The sequence below is a fragment of the Pelobates fuscus genome, chromosome 9, assembly GCF_036172605.1.
Source record: "Pelobates fuscus isolate aPelFus1 chromosome 9, aPelFus1.pri, whole genome shotgun sequence".
NCBI lineage: Eukaryota > Metazoa > Chordata > Amphibia > Anura > Pelobatidae > Pelobates > Pelobates fuscus.
Genome location: NC_086325.1, coordinates 28,716,670 through 28,736,680, shown reverse-complemented (window position 1 = coordinate 28,736,680; position 20,011 = coordinate 28,716,670). Strand labels below are relative to the sequence as shown.

Genomic DNA, 20,011 nt, shown 5'->3' with positions numbered 1-20,011 from the left:
GCCGTCTGAGTGACTCTGAAAAGACAGAGTTTACATTAAAATGCCTGCAGGGGCAGACTATACACACCAGACCACTATATTAAGCTGTGGTTGTTATGGTGACTATATTGTGCCTTTAAAGAAAGCTTGGAATTGTTTTTTTTTTGTTTTGTTTTTTGTACATTGCCTAGGGAACGGAAAATTGTTGAATTTCAAACTAAATTGCTAGAATGTTTCCATTGCAGGTATATGGTCTTTGAATAGCTTTATGCATTTGTTTTTCAGTTAACAGCAATTCACATATAGACAGTTATTCATCGAACTCAGAATTGTTGCTAATTTTAATTAGAAATTTCAAAACCTGGGCAAATTTTCGAACTACATTGTAGTCCCTGCTTGGCTATTTTACTAAAGTCCGATTTCAAAGTGAATTTCAAATTTAAGATCAAAATAGCCGAACTGGGAAAATTCTCCAATTTAGCTATGCTTCCGGTTTGGCTACTCTGGCCTTAAATTTGAAATCCACTTTGAATTCGTTGGTAAATAACTCCATAAATATTAATATAATTCAAAGTTTAGTGAACTGCCCACATTCAGGTCATAGTTGGTGAACTACATCGCTGCTGACAGTAGAGGGCACTCATGCACAGAGTACTATGTGTGTGCTGGCTGTTAATACACACACACAGCAGACATAATTCTAGTTATTATAAATGAAATAACATTGTTTAAGGGAAAGCAAGAGTCTGCCAGGATTGAGGCAGTGAATATGAAGTCTCTCCCCCCCCCCCCCTATCACTTGCAACTTAAATAGCCCAGGGCTAGCGAAAAATAACTTTAGCTTTTGCAAAATATATTCATATGAATAGGAAAAGCCATTTTGTGTCTTTAAAAAAAATAAAATGCATTTTTTCCCCTTTGTTTTTTAAGTTTTGCTGATACACTGGCTTCGTTGCCAGCATGCCGATGTCTGAATGGCGTTACGTTGTGTCACTCTACTCCCATACTCCTTAGCCAGCGCTGCCTAGGGTGTTACCAAAGCAACCACAGTGCATGTGCTGTGGTTGCTATCGGTGGAGAGCAGAGGGACCTCCTGTGGGTGGCCTCTTCTGCTACCCCTGTCTCCCAATTCCTTGGCATTTTGTGTAGTAGAGTTTTTTTCAATTTTTTTTAATCGCCAAAAAGAAAATTCTGGTGGAGTAAAATCCACATTACAAAATATAGAATAATAAGATATTAGTAATAAATAAGATAAGATTTAAATAATACATCTCGACTATATTCATTGAGTTTGGACTGAAGTTTGCTATTCAGTTTTCAATTCCCTACAGGTTACAGTTTAATAAAAAGCTGAATTGTTTAGCGTTTCTGTGCTATTTGTGATTGGTTGTTATTGTGTGTTCTATAGAGATGTTTGATGGGGTGCGTGTTTTGTGAAGGGTTGTTGTGTGGTTTTGTTTGTGAAGACCGAATATGTGTGTTTATTGATCTGTGTGTTGAATGGGCACCTGTTTTGTGGTTCTGTGTGTGTTGTGTGGCGACCTGTTTTGTTTTTCTTTTTTTCTCTCTGTTACTGTATGTTGTACGGAGAGCTGTTTAGTGTTTGTGTGTAGTCTTGTGTGGAGACCAGTTATGTGGTTTCACAAGGTATCTTTGAGGAGCAGTCCAGTGTGTTGGTGTGTTGCGATGGAGGCCTGTTTAGTGTGTATATTGAGGGTGATACTCAGTTGCATAATTCTGGGTGGGACAGCAAGAGGACAGTGTGTCCCTGCATGATCTTCACACCCAAAATAGTACAGCATTCTCTATTGTAGTATGACACAACTCACACAGATACACATCTGTCAGTAGACACAATAAGAATTTGGTATATGTGAGCATAGATATACGCAAACTGACACCTATGACGAAGTCGTCTCAAATTTGTAAACTAAGTTGTTTCTCCGGTCTGTCTTAGTCCCCCCTTCAGGCATATGTCCTCCCTCCAAGGCCCACTACAATGTGTGGCTGTCATGTTCCTAATATATGTCTCACATTTCAGAGTGTCTTTGTCTGTCTGTCTCTCTGCCTCCCACTCACTCTGTAAGTAGTTTTCTTTTTCCCCCCTCTGTAATCTTTCGCTCTGCCTCAGATAGGTGCATTTCAATATCTCTTTTAATCTTTAGTCCTCCCTCTCTGAGTCATTGCTCACTGGTAGATCTCCCTCCTATAAGATTTCAGACACAGGCTCTACCTCCCAGAGCTGAACTGGTTTTCTTTCCTTCTCGTTTCCCAACCTCTCTATTTCATGTTAATTAATCTCTACGTATCGTTGGACTATTGGTGTGCTAATGGAAGTTCTTCTTCTCCCAAGGACCAAGTTGGTTGGCTGGAGAGACACCATTCGCAAGATGGCTGGGGACCCCATCAAATCCACAGAATCCTATATGGATCTCCATTTCCAATGTAAGTTTATTTTATTTTATTATTGGCAAATAATCTCTTAACTTACATTATAAATTTAAAAGGTGAAATAACGGTCTCTGTGGAAGAGCTCTTTAAATACGGCTGGAAGCACTCAATGAAGTGGATCAAAGAGATCATTGTGTGTGTGTGTATATATATTATATATTAGTATGGAAAGTGAAATCATTGTATATCCAGTTTGATGCTGCATTAACCCCTTAAGGACACACGACATGTGTGACATGTCATGATTCCCTTTTATTCCAGAAGTTTGGTCCTTAAGGGGTTAAAGCCGTGAAACATTATTGGGGAGATTTATCAAAGTGTTCCATTGTGAGAAGGTGCAGTTGCCACTGGAATGCTCCTGTTGTTTCCATGTTGATTGCTCACAATCACACTTTGGTACGTCTTCACTAAAATTCAGGAAATGGAGAACTTGGCCCCACTACCGTTTCAGTTTGCCCGGCCCGTCTTGTAATGGAAAGGCAAAAGGAGAGGGGATTATTTACCTGTTCGACCTTATATGATAATTTAAATATAATTGTTTGCAGTGACATCATTACAAAACAATGTACCTTAAAAAAAAAAAAAAAAAGAGCCTGTGCTTAATAATGAAATGTAGTGTAATTATCTCTTTTCATTTTGTAAATATTGATGTTTCGTGTAAGCGTATATTTCTATGATGAAATTTGAGGCACCCTATAAAAAGATTGGAAGTACTTAACGCAACATTTTTTTCTACCGAAGCAAAATAATGATCTCTGTGTATCCCTGATTGGGTTTAATTAAGAAGTGTCTAATTGCACCTAATCACCGCTAGTTATGATAATGGCTATCACCCTTTCTCTGACTAAGCACTGGTGACACGTGATAAGTCAGATGTCACCTTAAGATCCTGTCTATCCATTTGCACATATCTTTTATGTTCACTTATAGCTTATCAATAAATTTTTTTATTATTTGGTTTTAATACATTTCAATTATTTTCCTGCCTTATTGACGATGATATTTATAATGGCTGTGAGTGTCTCAGTCTCACAATCTGTATAATCGGGTGGTAGGGAGTTTAGGAAATTGATGCCTAGCTTTATATCTTTTTTCTTTTTAAACGGTATGATTTTGTAGCCTAACTGTCACGTCTGTTTTATTTGTTTGTTTTTTCACAACACGATAACTGTGGATTGTGCTGCTTTTTAAAAAACAAACAAATAACTTCTAATTTACTTTGTAAGCTTGGCTGTCCTGGACATGCAAATTAATTTAAAGGGTTACTCCACACACCATGACCACATCACTGATTTTTAAGTGGTCATGGTGCCGGGAGTCTATATGTTCTGCAAATACAAAGTATTTCTGTGCACAGAGGAGCATTCATGAGAGTGATTAGTTGATGCCATCAGGCAATGAATGATCAGTATCTGGTTTGCCCCTTACCGGGGAATGGTGCCAGGGTACTCCTAGCATCAGCAGGCTGTAGTGGTTATGGTGGTTGGAGTAACTCTTTAACGGCTATAGTGCTATGTGTACATGTGCCACTATGGAAGCAATGCCTAAGGACACGTGTTGGCATAGCATGGGCACACCTGTAACATCACAGGGCAGTGCTATTGCCCTGGGCACAGGCATATGGTGGAGGTTTGTTTATTTTTGAAAACCATGTGTTGCTCTACTCCCCTTATGAAATGCTTCAGTTCCAAAGAGGTGACTATTAGTTAGATTTCATACAAGTACAATCTGTTTTCTTGCGGACAACATGAATTGGCATAGGGTGTAGTATACAGAGCCTGGCTACAATCTAGACCTCTTAGGATGCTGCAGATCTCAAAATGGGACAAGAGAAGATCACAGACAAGTTAAATGGGGAAAAAAATAAAAATAGACAAATACAGTGAGACTAGGTACATACTCAATGTCTCCGCTATCTGGGAACAGAGACACCTCCAGGCAATGCAAACAGAGCAGACAGCAGATTAAAGAGTAAGCACATGTGTGGACAGAGCTCTAGACGGTATGTCAGGAAGCCAGGGGATTAAAGAGGCCTTTATGGCACAAGATGTCCATTGCACCGATCCTACTTTTTCGTGCTAAGAACAGAAAACAAATGGGCAAAACATATTTTATTTCCAGTATTTAGCCACAAAGCACTTTGGGACTGTCCAGTCTTTTTATTATAATTTTTTATAATGTACATTTAATAAAAACATCCTTTAAACTTCTATAACTCCTGTCTGTTCATTGCATATAAATGTACCCCTTCAAAGAAGCTGGGGAAGATCGGAAGCGGAAAACAGTTTGCATAGGTCTACGCACCAGGCTACAATATTCAAAGCATGGCACGGATTTAAAGTTGGCATCGACTTGGTACCAATGATTTTAATGAAAAAGGCTGTTTCTAGTAAAACGCACAGGCTGCTCTGAAATTATTATAGCGGCACTGTCACTGTATGGGGACTTGGCAGAATTCGACTGTCCACAGTGACATCGCCATCAGGGTTAGCAGGTAAAGGTGACTTAAATTTAGTTGAACATGTGCCTCGCGGGGCTGCCATCTTCCTCTAGTGGTCCACATCACACCAGGAGCTGACGTCACTGTTGTTTTCGCGCATATGCGACAGTACCGCATTGTGGTCTATGGAGGAGACAGCGGGATCTTCCATAGACAGAGCCAATTCTTGCAGTTCTTACTGGTGTCTAGAAGTATCAGGAGTAGGAAATATACAGAGACAAAGTAGTCCCTACTTTGTCTCTGTATATCTCTTTAATGGGTTGGAATTCCTGTGAAATTCTATCACAGGCAAAATCTTTATGAAATACACATTTTTCAGAGGGGAGGGGGTTGACAGTGCCACTTTAAATCTGTTACTTACCTGCAAGCAAGGCTGTTAATCCACCCTTATATACATTTGTTGTATAGTTGCTGTTGATTTTGTATATTCTTGTAAAATAAAGGATCAATCTTGGTCCACAAACCCAATTCTGCTTCTATTGTATTCGTCAGTGTTAATTTTTTAATAAGTGAAATAGATTAAGGCTTTTATTTATTTATTTAATTGTTTATTTTTTGCAGCTCTGGCCGCTAAGGAACTTAATAACAAGCAAATGGAATTGGACTCTGCTACAGCAAAACTGGATCAGCTGAAACGGGAGCTAGAAACGCGTCGGGAATCTGGACAGCCTCGAAAAGCAGAGGTAGAAAAGTGCATGTGAACACCCTCTGAATGTATTTACTAAAATAAGGAGGTCCATGGGAGATTGGGTCCATAGGGCTAAAATAGAATTCTGTAAGACTGCAAAGACCTATTAAATTCATTCACACTTATGAAAGCGCATGTACAACTGTTGAGTACGTCTTTTGAGGCCCTCGGTGCTAGTCGTGTTTTTGTCTTAAGATGTGCTATGTGTAAGTTGGTCTTGCAATTCATTAGATTTTGGTTTCAATGGTTCTAAGTGTTTTAACTTGCCATTTCCTGGATATATCCAGAATTATGTTTGATACACTAATTTAAAATGTAGCGCCGATCCACCAGTCTCTATCCCTTGACTTTACAAGTTGGAAATGAAACTTCAAGGTTAATTCAAGGTTAATTCAAGGTTAATTCAAGGTTAATTCAAGGTTAATTTAACTTTTAAATCTATGGTCAAAATAGCTGGTCTAAGCAGACCAACTCTGGACTTAAATTTTTAATTCACCTCAAATTCTCATATTAGTAAATAACCCTGTTAGTGTTAAAAAAAATAAAAAAATAAAAAGGCTCTTTTTGAGGGAAATATTCCTTAAAATAAACCAGTTTATTGACATGCAGATCCCAAGGCCGTCTAAAATATGTCATTAAAGTTTTGCCGTTGACATTAAAAACTGATAATCGCTGGGGAGTTGCTTCTTTTAGCTTTCGGCAATGGAAATCAGAGGAGCAAGTCAGATATATTTTTAGTAAAGTATGAAATGCAGCAGGAGTGGTAACATCCTAAATCCCCAGATGTTATAGAACTAAACCTCGCATGATGCTTTGCATTACTTACTTTAATGATATTAAGGATTTTTTTAAAACAATGTACCGGTATATTGATATAAAGTGAATTTTTCCCCCAAAAAATATTAATCATGAAAAAAAATAACTAATTTCATTAAACTTAAAAAAACATTAAATGAGCATTAATATATTTAACACATTGAGTTAAAATAACAGTTTGTGCGAGCAAACCAATCTGGTGTTGACGTTTATTATTCCACAATGGAATTCCTAAAGCATCAGTAAGTTCTTTAGACCAGAGTGTGAGGATGATAATTCTTTGGTCTTAAGAGTTTTAAATCGGATGGAATTTTATCATTTCTTTTTTCCAAAAACCTCCATGATTGTCCTGTCTCTTGATGCCAAACCAAGTCAGCTTGGTTCTCAGGTCTGTTAAAGATGATTTGCAGAGTTTGAGTGGATTTCCAAATGTTCTGTTTTTAAATGACAAACTGTACTCGTGTTATATGTTGTAATCTGCGATGGCAGTAAAATCCATGACTAACGTTTTTTTTTTTCCTTTTCTCCCCAGAACTTGGAAATTCCTCAGAATCCTAATCCCACAATCTCTCCCTCCTTGACACGGCGGTCTGTGCCTCCTCAACCCCCCCCTACATTTGGTCCAGCACCTACTCTGCTTACCCATAGGCCCCGTCCGCAAGAGTCTATGGGCCCCATAGTTGCACCACTTTCTGTCAGTAGTAAACATTCAGTTCCCTCCCCCCCCATTACTCGCCGGTCCCTCGCATCAGAGACTTTTGACTCCTATGTTCCTCCAACTACATTAGGCTCATCTTCTTCTTTGATTAGCCACCGGCCACGTCCACTGGAGTCCTCTCTTTCTGCTCCTATGCTTCCTCCTCTATCTATTAGCAGTAGTCATCCAGTTCCCTCTCCACCCCTCATCCGTCGTTCCGCGACTTCAGATAATTTTGACTCCTACCACACTTCATCCTCCTCCTCCTCCCGTGGCTCTCGGGGTCTCCCTTTATCTCCTCGTCTCCCGTACTATGAACGGGGACCCAGGAGTCTATCATCCAGTACCTTTGATTATGCCAGAACAGGGACACCTTCCCTGGATGGTTCCTCCGCTGGAATGTATACAGACAGGGTCCCCTCTCAGAGGCCGCCCCTATCCTTTGAAGGACCCCAAGGATTTGCTCCAGTCAGGTTCTCAGGTGAATGCAGTTAATTATATATATTGCGTCTAATCCCATATAATCAGTCTATTGAATACAACCTACAGAATTCTGGTTGAAATGTATATTTGTATATGTGACTTTTTATTTGCCTCCTTCCATCAGATGATGTTACATCTCTTCGCCGCCGTCCTGCGCAACGCAGCTGGAATGAATCAGATCTGGATATGTCCTATGACAAAAAGGCTCCTCCAGAGAGTAAGTTGCCACCCGGTAGAATGGAAGGATAATGGGGTAGGATCACACCACATGAACAATTCTGATACATTTTGCACCCTTGTTTTGTCTCACTTAGGGGTAGAACGTGCACCGATTAGTGCAGTGCCTCTGGTAAAAGCCTGGAGAGAAAGTAGCTTGGACCAAGCACCAGCTAAGGGAAAGGTAAGTCTTTAAAAGTTTTTTTGACTGTAAGAGCGAAGTGACAATATTTTTTTTTACTTTTAAAGGAACGGCTGCTTATTGAGTTTTTTTTTACTTTTGCAAAATGGCAATGTTTACATTACAGGGTTAAGTCCACCTTTAGGGGCTCTCATACTGAAAACCGCTAGAGGCGCTTCCGCATAAAACCGTCATGTAGCGCGGAAGCCCCCATAGTAAAGAATTGATTCAATGCTTTCCTATGGGGAAACTTGGATGCACTTGGAACTCATACGCATTAGGTCCCTAGTGCTCCACTATGATGAGCCTTGGATTAGACCACGCCAGAGGAGGCGATGTCACCCTGATGTACAGCCAAGTGAGCCTCGAAGTTGGAAAAAGGTAATTAATCTTTTCTGGCTTGGGGTGGTTCTTGGGACAACTTTTTACAGAATGATAACAAAGCCATGGTTAATTTTAATAAAGATAATAAAAAAAAAACAACAAACTAACAATAGGTTAGTACATCCTTACTTAATATTGCAAGGTAAAAGGACTGAATATACTCGGCAAAAATAACCTTTTCTGGGCGTTTAGCCAAACGAGGATATGGGAGGTACACGAGGCATCCATATCTAGGTTTTCTTAAGACCACACTTCGAGGACAAGATATATTGTTAGTAAAACAAGTCTTTAACACCGAGAAAAAAGAACTGTGACACAAATAATGAGAATAAAGGGAGTCAGCAAAAACAACTGTGTGTTGTAGCCTAAAAGATGCTTTAGTGTTCCAAGGACTTCTGAAAGACCTCTGGACAAATGGCAGCTGCGAACAAAGTAGTTATCAGTCATTAACTCATCACTCCATGATCCTCCATTTCCCCCACACCTGCAGTCCCAACTAGAGAACTTGCAAATTATTATATCCTACCATTCCCTCTATGAGCTTGCAAGCAATAATTAATTCTGCAGTCCACACTTAAAAGATGTCATGTAGGAGCCAGCAGTGCAACAGGACAGACGTGCTCCTGGGAGCTACGTACTTTACAGCCTGAAAAAGGTGGATTAACTGTGAAAAACGGGCAGCCAACTAGCTGAAAATTGGCTAAACAGCCTGGGAACAAGTAATGGGACGAAAAAACAAAAAAACGAGAGCGGACAAGAATCTGGTGAGCCACGGCATCGGACAAATGCTAAGGGGCAGCCAGAAATTGCCATGGGACAAAATGGCGGCGGGAGAGGATGAAAATCCTCCTGCTTGTCAGACGGAATGTCTTCCGACCTGGGTGAGGGAGCAACGGTCCAAATACCAAAGAGGCTTAACACCAAGACACCCCACACGGGTGAACCAGTCACGGCAGAACAACTAAAAGGCCTGCTGGCAGAGCTGCGGACGAATATTGCGGCTGACATGGCCTTCATCAAAGATGCCATTGAAGGCGCCACCTCACAAATAACGCAGCTGGAGGCCCTCTCGACCACCCAGGACTCCAGAATTACCTTACTGGAGAAGCAAATGGCTACAATTCAGGCACAACAAAAGGCCACCACAGACAGAATTGACACCACCGAAGATCAGCGACGGCGGTACAACTTGAAGATCCGTGGGGTACCAGACACGGTTAACCTACCCGACTTGCCACACTTTATTCGGCGCCTGCTCAACACGCTGTTACCACCAAATCAAGCAGAGGCGATAAGGTTGGACGGCATGTTCCGGTTACCGAAACCGAGCACAGCACCGCCGGCGGCCCACACCGACCTGATCATCCGCTTCCAATCCCTCCAGGACAGGGCCATCCTCCTCACAGCAATAAGGGGACAGACCCCACTCCTGTTTGAGGGCTCCACACTCTCGTTCTTCCCGGACCTAACCCGTAGCACCATCGCATGGCGCAGAGCCCTTCAGCCACTCCTGCAAATCTTGCGGCAAAAGAATGTCCAATACAAATGGGGGCTCCCAAGAATACTCACCTTCTCGCACCAAGGCACTTCGCACCGAGTGAAGACGCTGCAGGAGCTGGACTCCAAACTACAACAACTAGGCCTGACCACGCCACCGAGGACGGATGGCAGGGACTTGTCGCAGATGCATCCCTCCTCTGTGACGGAATTCATCCCCCACATGTTCCAGCGCCAACAAGCTGCAAGAGGGGTGACCTGAAGGGACGAGAACTGCAGTCATAACTCCCTTGGATATCCGCCAGGTTTACCACCCCCGACACCGAGATCCACAAATCTATTCTATACCTATCCCAGCCCTTAAATTAGCACATCGCACATGGCTATTATCTACCAGCCGAATTTAACCCTTCAGCACATAGTAACTTGAACCCAACACTTATCCGACCAGTTGGCCCGGACCGCCTTACCCAAAAGCTAGCCCTGCAACACCTACAGGCCCCACTTACATGTAGCCACAGGCTGACCAGAATTACCTCCAACACAGTATCATTCCACCCCTCCCCCCCCCCCTTCCTTACATAGGTGCCACACTCTGGAAGAGTTAATCGCTGATAGCACTGATCCGGACAGGGGGTCCCCCCATATGGCCATGGTACCCTCACAATTAGCACATTAGAATACCCCTCTCATGACCATACTGGGAACTAATCTCTTTAGGCACCGCATCTTTTTATTGAAATATATGGTTACACTTTTCAAGCATTCACCAAGCCACTGCCCTGTGGACAATATCCTGTTAGATGACATAACTGGAATGTATAATGTTATACTGCAAACTTGTGGAAATTACTTATGGTGAATGACAAAAAAAAGCAATGGAAGAGACAAACATATGCTAGTTTAACAAATAGCTTGTTCATGCTATAGTTTATGCCTGATTATTCAAACACGATGGTCATCATAACACAGCATCACAGGCTGTTGCAAATGTTTATACCATGTTGGTTCCTTTTTTTCTCTTTTTGTTTCATTTTTAATTTTTATTCTTATGTTCAAACTCTACATGTCAACGATATCAGGATGTCTCAAGCCAGATCGTTTACAAACAAATAGATGTCGTTTAGACATGTCTGCATAGCATATTACGTTTAAAAAAAACAAAAATGGTGCAAAATCTTCCAGGCCACTGTTTAATCTATGTTCAAATATGTACGTACGCTATTGTGGCGTGTAACTGCGCATTGTACTATCTTGCACAACAAAAATAAAGAATAATAAAAAAAAAAGATGTAATGTAGTCTTCTCTAAAGTCAAAAAGTGTTTTAAATTTTGACCTAGTCGCCAGTTAATTGTTCAAACCTATCCTGTGTAGGGAGTGCATGTGAGACATGCCCGGGACTTTAACCAGCCTCAAATTACTTTAACAAATATATTGATAAATATACACTGCTCGTTGGCTTCTGAAAAAAAAGAAAAGCAAATGATCACATTTTAATCTAGAAAGTTCTAGTGACAGAATTTAGTGTCTTATTAGTTTTACCACAGCTACCGATTTACCACAGTTTTACCATTCGTGTTACAGCAAGCTTGATACCGCTAGCTAAAATGGTTGCAAATAAATCTTTGCACTTATATACTTAACTAATGAGATAATTAAAATGATCTTGTTTACCAAATGATATGATATAGAGTTTAGTGCTTGGCTATTTCTATTGTTTTTATAATCAATTTGCTATTCTTTCTATAAGTCATTGTTACTCTGTGTTTTCTTTAAACTAGGGTGACGTCTCTGCCACACTGCCCCGTGGTTATAAGTTCTCTGCAGGAGCTGAACGTGGCCCCCAATTGCCAGACTCGGGATGGAGGTCTGCGTCTGGGTCCTTGCCTCGACCATTGCCACCTCAACAGCCAATCTCCCGCATTCCTGTTCCTCCTCCTGTCGGAAAAGTCCAACCACATAGACCTCTTCCTTTGTCTATGATCTTCCATTTACAGAATGCATTCTGGGAACACCAGGCCCCACCTCCTGCACAAACCATGCCATATTTTTATGCCACTCCAGCAATGACGACAAACCTTCCACCAGCTGTACCTGTTGTTCAAGATATGCCCATTCCTTCTACTAATGCAGTGGCTCCACCTTCTACTGAAGAGGTGCCTCGCCCTCTCAGTCCCACTAGACTTCAACCTAACCTCCCACCTTCACTGGCTGACGTTCAGAGAGTACTAGAGGACATACCCCGTCCTTTGAGGAGGCGTGGCTCCCAGGAACATACTGCTCAGGCCTCATCATTTCCTTCACACCGCCGCCAGTATCAACAAATCATGAGTCGACTATTTGGGAGAGCTACGCCTAAGACCAGTACTGTTTCTGAACAATTGAAAATGGAGGAAAAGCTGCAAGGTTCTTCAAGCAAGCAGGGCCCCGCCCCTGCAGAGCAGACATCAGAAGAAAGTCATCCAAGCCTTGTCTTCCAAATTAACCCCATCCCAGAGGATGTGAAGGCAGAAGAGAAATTAGAAGAAATAACAAACAAGCCTGCTTCCACCCCTGAGGACCCAGTGTGTGTTATTATGGAGGTAGAATCAAGGGTTGGAGCCACAGTCCCAGTGCCAACAGACTATGAATTTCGCATCCCTCTTGTGATCAGTGAATCCCCTACCACAGTAAGTTAATGGAAATATGAACAGGGTAGATTGGGGTAGAGAACGGGAGAAAGGGACAAGATGGACAAATAAGGTAATGATGGATTAGTAGATAATCACACATTTCATAATTTTTCTTTAGGGGCTTCGTTCAGCCTTAAAAGGTAGGGGTTCACCCCTGAAAAGTCGCCCCCGGCGTGCCAGATTGGACCCCCTCATTTTGCTTTTGGATGCTGCTCTCACTGGCGAACAGGATGTGGTTACTCAAGCTCTGAAAGAGGTAGATATGTTGAACATTGGTGCTTCTCAAAGCAATACTCTAGATCCATCAACGTTCCAGAGTTTACTGGTGTTACGAAATATAATTAACTTTCAAAGCACCCCTCCACAAAGCAGAGTAAAACCACTTTAGAGGAGGAATGGTGGGTTGCAGGTTTTTTGTGCCAGTTGCTATTCAACAAGCAAACTCTAACATCAAACAGGGGTAAGGACTTCTGTTATGTTTTAATGATTTTAAATGAGGACAAAATAAAATTTTACGGATTATTAGGATACCCGTTAGGGACAAACATGTTCAACTTGATTTTACTATTTTAAAAGCAATCAAACCTCCCCTCCAGCTGCTGGGAAATCGAGACAAATAACAGCTGTAAAGCTGAGCTAGGACAAGTCTGGTTCAGGCCGTTTAGGTTTGCCTCCGTTACTGCAGCCTTCACCCCCTAGCTAAAATAAATAGATATAAATAAAATACATGTCTATAATTGCATGCATACCTAAAGCGAGAATAAACACTAAATATGTTTTCATTAAATCAAAGAAAAAAACCTGCTATATATTGACTGTATATTTTAAAGTGAGGGCTGCTTGTTGGAGCCAAGACAGAGAAACTGGATTCCAATTATTTTTCCTAATGGGTCTGGTCTTTGTGAAGTTCAGTCTGTTCTGTTTCTTGTTTTACCTTTTTGCTACTTGCTGTAATAGTTTAACGGGTCAAGCCTTTCTGAGCTAATTCTCATAGAGTTTGATGAGGCTTTATTCATGTGATATATGGTGTCTCCATGTAGTTTTTGGTCAGCATGACCTTCAGCAAAGATCTACAGTTAGCAGAATATAATTTATGAAAGTGAAAACTGTAGAAGTTGTTTAATCTTTAAAGAGTCACTTTCCTTCATCCTTACCTCCCTGGAGTACTGTATCTGCACTGGTTTTGAACACTTTGTAACCATTGCCCTCTAATCCACTTGTATCAGGTTAGCGACCCAAGTCAGCCCAATGAGGAGGGGATCACGGCTCTTCACAATGCTATATGTGGCGCCAATTACAACATCGTTAGCCTGCTCATTAGCAGCGGAGCCAACGTCAATGCAGCGGATAGTCATGGATGGTAAGAGTGATTAACAAGGTTGGGAGCCTGACAGACAGAAGGGACATTGTGTAATAATGCTTTATTCTTCCCTAGGACACCATTGCATTGTGCAGCTTCCTGTAACGACCAAAAAATATGCAATATATTGGTACGTCACGGAGCGGCCATCTTCGCCACTACTCACAGTGATGGCAGTCTACCTGTGGACAAATGTGATCCCTACAGGGAAGGATACAAAGAGTGTCTTACCTACCTAACGGGTAATAATCTTTCTTCTCCCGTGTGTCTACTTACCCACCACTGCCTACACTGTTGGCAATTTCAGTCCCAAAGTCTCTCAGCATGTCACTTAGCCCCTGGGTCATTTTGCCTATTTGATCTGTCTGTTATGTGCTTTCCCATTAATTATCTCCCCTCTCCCCATTTTATTCTTGCAGAGGTGGAGCACTGTATGGGAGAGACCCAGAGTGGAGTAGTCTATGCGGTGTGGGATTACACAGCAGAGTTTGCTGATGAGCTATCCCTAAAGGAGGGGGACTCTGTCACTGTCCTGAGGAAAGATGGCGAGAATGGCACGTGGTGGTGGGCGTCATTGTGTGGCCGGGAAGGTTACGTCCCACGCAATTACTTTGGGGTAAGTTTCACTTTGTTAAAAATTCTCACCTCTATCTCATTTGATCCTCCTAATATCAAATATTTTTATATCATCGTGTACTGTGTGTGCATTATAACTCAGTCCTCGGAATGATCAAGTGATTTTGTGTTTTAACGACTGAGAATGAGATTGGATAAAGGCTCTTTTTAAATTTTAATAATATAAAACATTTTCTAAATGAACTGTGTATCATCCAAAGGATCTCACTTGAAAATCCTGAACGATATTGGATGTCGACAATTTGAGAAACCTCGTTGTGGGCTTCTGCTCTGACTTTTCCCTACCTTTAATTACAGATGTACCCAAGAGTTCAGCCCCAACGTTCATCTCCGTGAATGACACCCCTGGAAGTGGTGTCGTCAGCTCAGAGAGTTTGTTAACAAATGTGATGAACATCAACACGATGAGAACAAAGTGTCTGCTCTCCCGCCGGTCTCCGTAGTGTATGGTTTTTATATGCAGAAAGTGCTTCTGTATTTTGTGCATTACTGTGAGTGTTTGTATTGTTAATGGAACTGGCTTGCATGCCTCTGCTGTGTGATTGATAACCTGGCACACTGTGTGTGTCAGTTGTGTGAAGCCTCTTACTGGTTTCTTTAGTGTGAAAGTGCTGTGTGTCTGTTGTGTTGTTATAGAGGATTGGAGCGCGCAGTGAATATGTAGTAGCATAGCTGCAAACCTTTTTTTCTCTTTGTATAAAAAATATTTTGTAATAAAATCTAGCTGATAAAAAATTGTCTCATTTTATACAAACAAAACCTTCTGAAATGATGGTGTGTATGTAATGCTAAGCCAAATCGATTATTCTGAGAGTACACCTGTTATTATTATTAAAAAGGACTTCTATATCTATAGTCACCAGAGCAACTACAGCTTAATGTGGTGAGTATAGTCAGAATATGCAGTGTTTACATTACAGCCTAGGGACACCTTCACTGGCCACTCCTCAGATGGCTGCTAGAGGTGCTTCCTGGGGCAGTGCTGCACAGTGTGACTGACATTCAGAGTCTCCACCCTCTACATGCAGACGCTGAACTTTCTTCATAGAGATGCATTTATCCAATGCAACTCTATGAGAAGATGCTGATTGGCCTGGCTGGCGTATGGCCCCACCCGCATCCCACCTCCTTGACAATCTATGGAAAAGCATTGGATAGGCTACGATCATCAATTCTGATGATGTCAGCCAAAGAGGCAGACAGGTTAAGGACAGCGCTGGCGGACCCACGTGGCACTGGAAAAAAGGAAAGTTTTAACCCTTTCTAAGGGACTTGGAGGGGGCAAGCAACCTAAATGGTGCTTTTAGTAGTGCTGACTGTTGTCGGCAAGATGAGTGGGACTGGTCGGGGGGGGACAGGGATGGGAGGGGGAATTGACTCACCGGGGTCCCAGCATCTGTTTAAGAGCCTGGAGAGCGGCCACCTCTCCGTGACTCAGTCACATGTAGGCCGCAAGCCTCGGATTGTCGTTTCGACATCGCTGGAGCACGAGAGAGGTAGCATTGGATGCAGCAACCTCTCCCGGTTGTGATTTTCATGGGCTGCGGTCTGTGTGCGCCAATTTCCATTTTTTGTCCCTAGATGTAGGAGATAATGCTGAACACATCTGGGCTGCTTGGTTGCTCGGCTCCACCCCGACTACAGGGTATGTTTAATACTGAACAAAAAAATATATCAAATCATTAATAAATATCAGATTTACTTACAGAGAGAATATTGTTACTGTCCAGCTGCTATGATGTTTATGTCCGTATGTTCTCCACACTCACCAAGTAGTATGGAAGAATTGGTGGCGAAATGAATGCTACAAAAACTCAATTTATCTTAAGATTGAGACTTATCCCTTTAATAAAATGGTAATGGCGAAAGAACTGGTGGATGCTTGGGCTATTAAATCTGAGTCGTTGAGATTTTGCTGTTCCTCATGTAACTTTGTAAATAATTATAGGGTGTAACTCTTTTCGATCTAAAATTAGGTATTGAAAGCCCTGCAGGCCCTCACTGTTGAAACATGATCAGATGCAGGAGAGTTAAAGGGACATATATTAAAGATGTAACTATCCGGATTATATGTAGATGCAGGACTTTGTGGGGAAGTGTCTTGATCATCTGAACGCAAAAAGAATTAAAGAATAGGTAAATGGTGATACTATAGTTTATCAAGCGAAAAGTTAATGATTTGAATATCCACATTTGAACCGATAAAGGGGCCTGCTCAACATCGAAATCTGCAATGCTAACACACCATTTATAGACTATGGTACCCTAAAACTACTGGAGTGGGAGTATGTCTGTGCTACGGTGCTCTTGTGGGGGACTGGCAGTGCTCGGAAAGAAGGAAATCCTGTTGACAGATATTTTTGCACCATCAAGTTAGCCGGGAACACCGCAATAACTCTTTTGTGTGGTCAGGATTGTCCTACCTTGGCATCATGTATTGCAGATATGATAAAAAGTTAGTTTTTTGAGGGGCTTTTCTCTGGTGCCCAGCGGGGACCCAGGTAAGGGGTTAAAACACTGGAATACAGTTTGCCACACAAGTGGACCCAGGCCAGGGAACTCCTGACACCATAACCACTACAGCATGTATTACTTAAAGTAACCTGTTCATGAATAAACCTGTTTGGATTTTCAGGAATCGTTATTCGGTATTAGTCAGAGTCCGCATTCTGCGCTGACCAGTACGGGAGAGCATGTATGAAAGTCTCAATCCTCACTATGAATATCCTTTAACTATTATAGAAATCGTATTTACCCAACCAGCTCATGCTAGGGCTTCCCTTCCTGATTGTCTCGGATTTCTATGTAATGTGACGTTTATACTGTGAAATGCCAAATTAAGCCATTCTTCATTAATTGCAAGGTGATTTACATTTGTCCGGTACTAGATGTTCTTGTAGAACCGGCCCGACACCTCCTGTCATATACCAGGTATCAATGATTACGTCTACATTAATTAAGATAATTAGAATCCAGTAGGCTCACATGGAAGTACGTGATGAAAAGTTGTCTCTACTCCGATGTAGTTCCTTTATAAATTCGTAATAAACTAGCCCTGATTCTCTACGGTTACTGGAAATTATCATACGCTGTGGGGTTGGCACTGAGCTTAACTGCAAAACTTTAAGGTAAAATAGACAACCGGTGACTGTAGCAAAGTGAGAATTGTTGGGAATTCAAAGTAAACTTTACATTTATGGTAAAAAAAAAAAAAGACCTAAACCTGATGCATGGCTGATTTTGTAGAATGTTTCCAATTCAGCTATTTGACCATCAATTTGAAATTCACTCTTTCAATTCCTGACTGTGCTCACTTTAGTAAATAACCCTGACTGTGTTCAAAGTAACAAACATGGGTAAAGCGTATATGTTCTCCTCGAGGGCGGGCCTTGACGGCTGGACGCTCCTCACCGGTTTCCTCATATTTGGGGTTTATCGTCTCGGGGCAAGTCCCACTGCACCTTCGCTCCACTCTAGCCATGAAGCTACTGATGATGGAATTCTCTGCAGTTTCGGTGGTGCGGTCTGGGTGGCTCAAGGGACGGGAGAGGTGCTGATCTCTTTTGCCCGTGCACCTGCAGTGCTACACTAGTGCCCTGTTCCCCCCCCCCCCCCCACCCCCTTCCTTTGGACCGGGGGGGGTGATCCTGGTCCACTCCTGGGAGGCTACTCAACTGTGGCAGGCCTGGGAGAAAATGGTGGACACCATGTGTTACCCCACTAAAAGCAGTGGGATACCCTTCACATCATGTCAAGGCTGGACAACATTTTTGACAACTTCTAGAGAAAGCTGGAACATAGAAGGCGACAGTCTGCTCAATGGGAGCCTCCGCATCTTCTTCACAGTCTTGCAGATCTTGCAATGGAGAGGGCCCGATCATGGTGGCAGAGTGGATGGCACCCCCTGTTTATAAACCTGCCGGCACGGAAACCTGACCTCACACCACCTAAGCCTGAGTCTCCCTGTTGGGCTAAAGAGCTGCAAATCTGACGGGGCTCTGGATTCAGGGCAGCTTGCAAATGTCTGAACAGGGAGGCCTGCAGTACGTAATGAAGGGCAAAGGCTGATCTGGGTCATATGGTGGGACTCTTATGGGCTTCTGGCCACTTCTTTTTCTAACAAAGTTTCTGTAAGCAAGCAAGATTTGCTGGTTGTTTTGCACTTTAAGTTATTTTCCAAGTTCTCCTGCTGGTCTTCCTGCTACTTTCCTGTCCTTAATTCAGTACATCTCTCAATGACTCGTCGGGGTGGGAGGTCGCCGAGGGGTTCCATACAATTGGATAATTGATCTTGTCTAGTACTTTTTTTTTTTCATTTTTTTTTTCATTTGTCGTTTTTCTAGACAGGTGTTATGCCCTTATCAGATACTCTAGATTGATTCTGTAAGCATGTCTCAACTCATGATTGTATTTGTCATTGCACTACAAAAAAAATCTATGTCAACTTCAGTACTTGACAATTCACACAGTATCTCGTGAACAGAGCTCTGATATCAATTATGACTTTTTTTTTTTTATGATACCAACCTGTAAAATATACTTTCGGCTTCTGTAGAAATGAGTCATCTCTCCAAAGTACTTCAAATTGTAATTTAATATGATCTGTGTGATTACTTAACTTGCCCATAACCCACTGGCTTCAGTCTGAGAGTAGGCAGGAACTCTGGTTATAGACAATAGACAATGGGTGTTTCATCATTTTATGTTAGGATTACAAATATTTACTTTTCTTTCTTCTTTAAGCAGTAATAGTTATTGCTTACGTTCAGATTTATCCCCAGAGGCTAAAAGGAACAAGTAATCCCGCACCGCTCTCCGAGTTGGACCAAATCACTTACTAATTAATTTGTGTTTTATTTTAATTTTATATATGTATATATTACTATATGTATAGAGGACTTTTTAAAGGGATACATTAAGCACCATATCTTCTAGAGTTTATGGAAGTGTTTGTAGTGCAAGTATGGTGTGTGTGTAACTTTTATATTTAGTTACTATTATTTCAACCATTTTGACAAAAATCAAGGGATTGGCAAAATCTGTAAGACACTCTCTTTAATTCGCAATGCTGTCGTGGTGATGTCCGGTTTTCTCATTACCTGTCTGTATTTTGTATGATGCAAAGCGCTAGAACAATATGACCACTTCATGGTCTACTTCTAAAAGATAACAGTAATAGATGCATGCCAGCACATTCAGACAGAACTTTTGCTTAGAGCTGGTTAATGTTAGCACTGTACATATTGGCATCTGTGCCAGTCAATGGCGGCAGAGTTCCCTCATCCGTGCTGCGCAGTGAGGGGGAGTGACATCACCAGGGGGGGATCTGGCTGCAGGGAGAGCTTGTTGAAATACATTTCTGCAGGAAATGTGTAGAGAGAGTTGAACCGTTGTGCTATTAGCCTTGACTGCTGGCTACTCCAACTTTTACCTTGCGTGTATCCCACCCA

At 41.8% G+C, this 20,011-nt stretch overlaps 1 protein-coding gene across 2 annotated transcripts in view; it reads left to right on the top strand.

Annotated features, from left to right (window-relative positions):
* Window positions 1-15,296, top strand: part of PPP1R13L (protein phosphatase 1 regulatory subunit 13 like) — a 53,439-nt gene extending 38,143 nt beyond the window's left edge. For both annotated transcript variants that reach the window (XM_063431755.1, XM_063431754.1), the window contains exons 2-12: window positions 2,333-2,424; window positions 5,492-5,613; window positions 6,967-7,612; window positions 7,739-7,831; window positions 7,929-8,014; window positions 11,675-12,562; window positions 12,684-12,821; window positions 13,792-13,925; window positions 14,001-14,167; window positions 14,345-14,541; window positions 14,859-15,296. In XM_063431755.1, the coding sequence (XP_063287825.1) occupies window positions 2,370-2,424; window positions 5,492-5,613; window positions 6,967-7,612; window positions 7,739-7,831; window positions 7,929-8,014; window positions 11,675-12,562; window positions 12,684-12,821; window positions 13,792-13,925; window positions 14,001-14,167; window positions 14,345-14,541; window positions 14,859-14,897 (2,565 nt within the window). In that variant the 5' untranslated portion in view covers window positions 2,333-2,369 and the 3' untranslated portion in view covers window positions 14,898-15,296. The remainder of the gene's footprint in view (window positions 1-2,332; window positions 2,425-5,491; window positions 5,614-6,966; window positions 7,613-7,738; window positions 7,832-7,928; window positions 8,015-11,674; window positions 12,563-12,683; window positions 12,822-13,791; window positions 13,926-14,000; window positions 14,168-14,344; window positions 14,542-14,858) is intronic.
* Window positions 15,297-20,011: the final 4,715 nt, after the last annotated feature.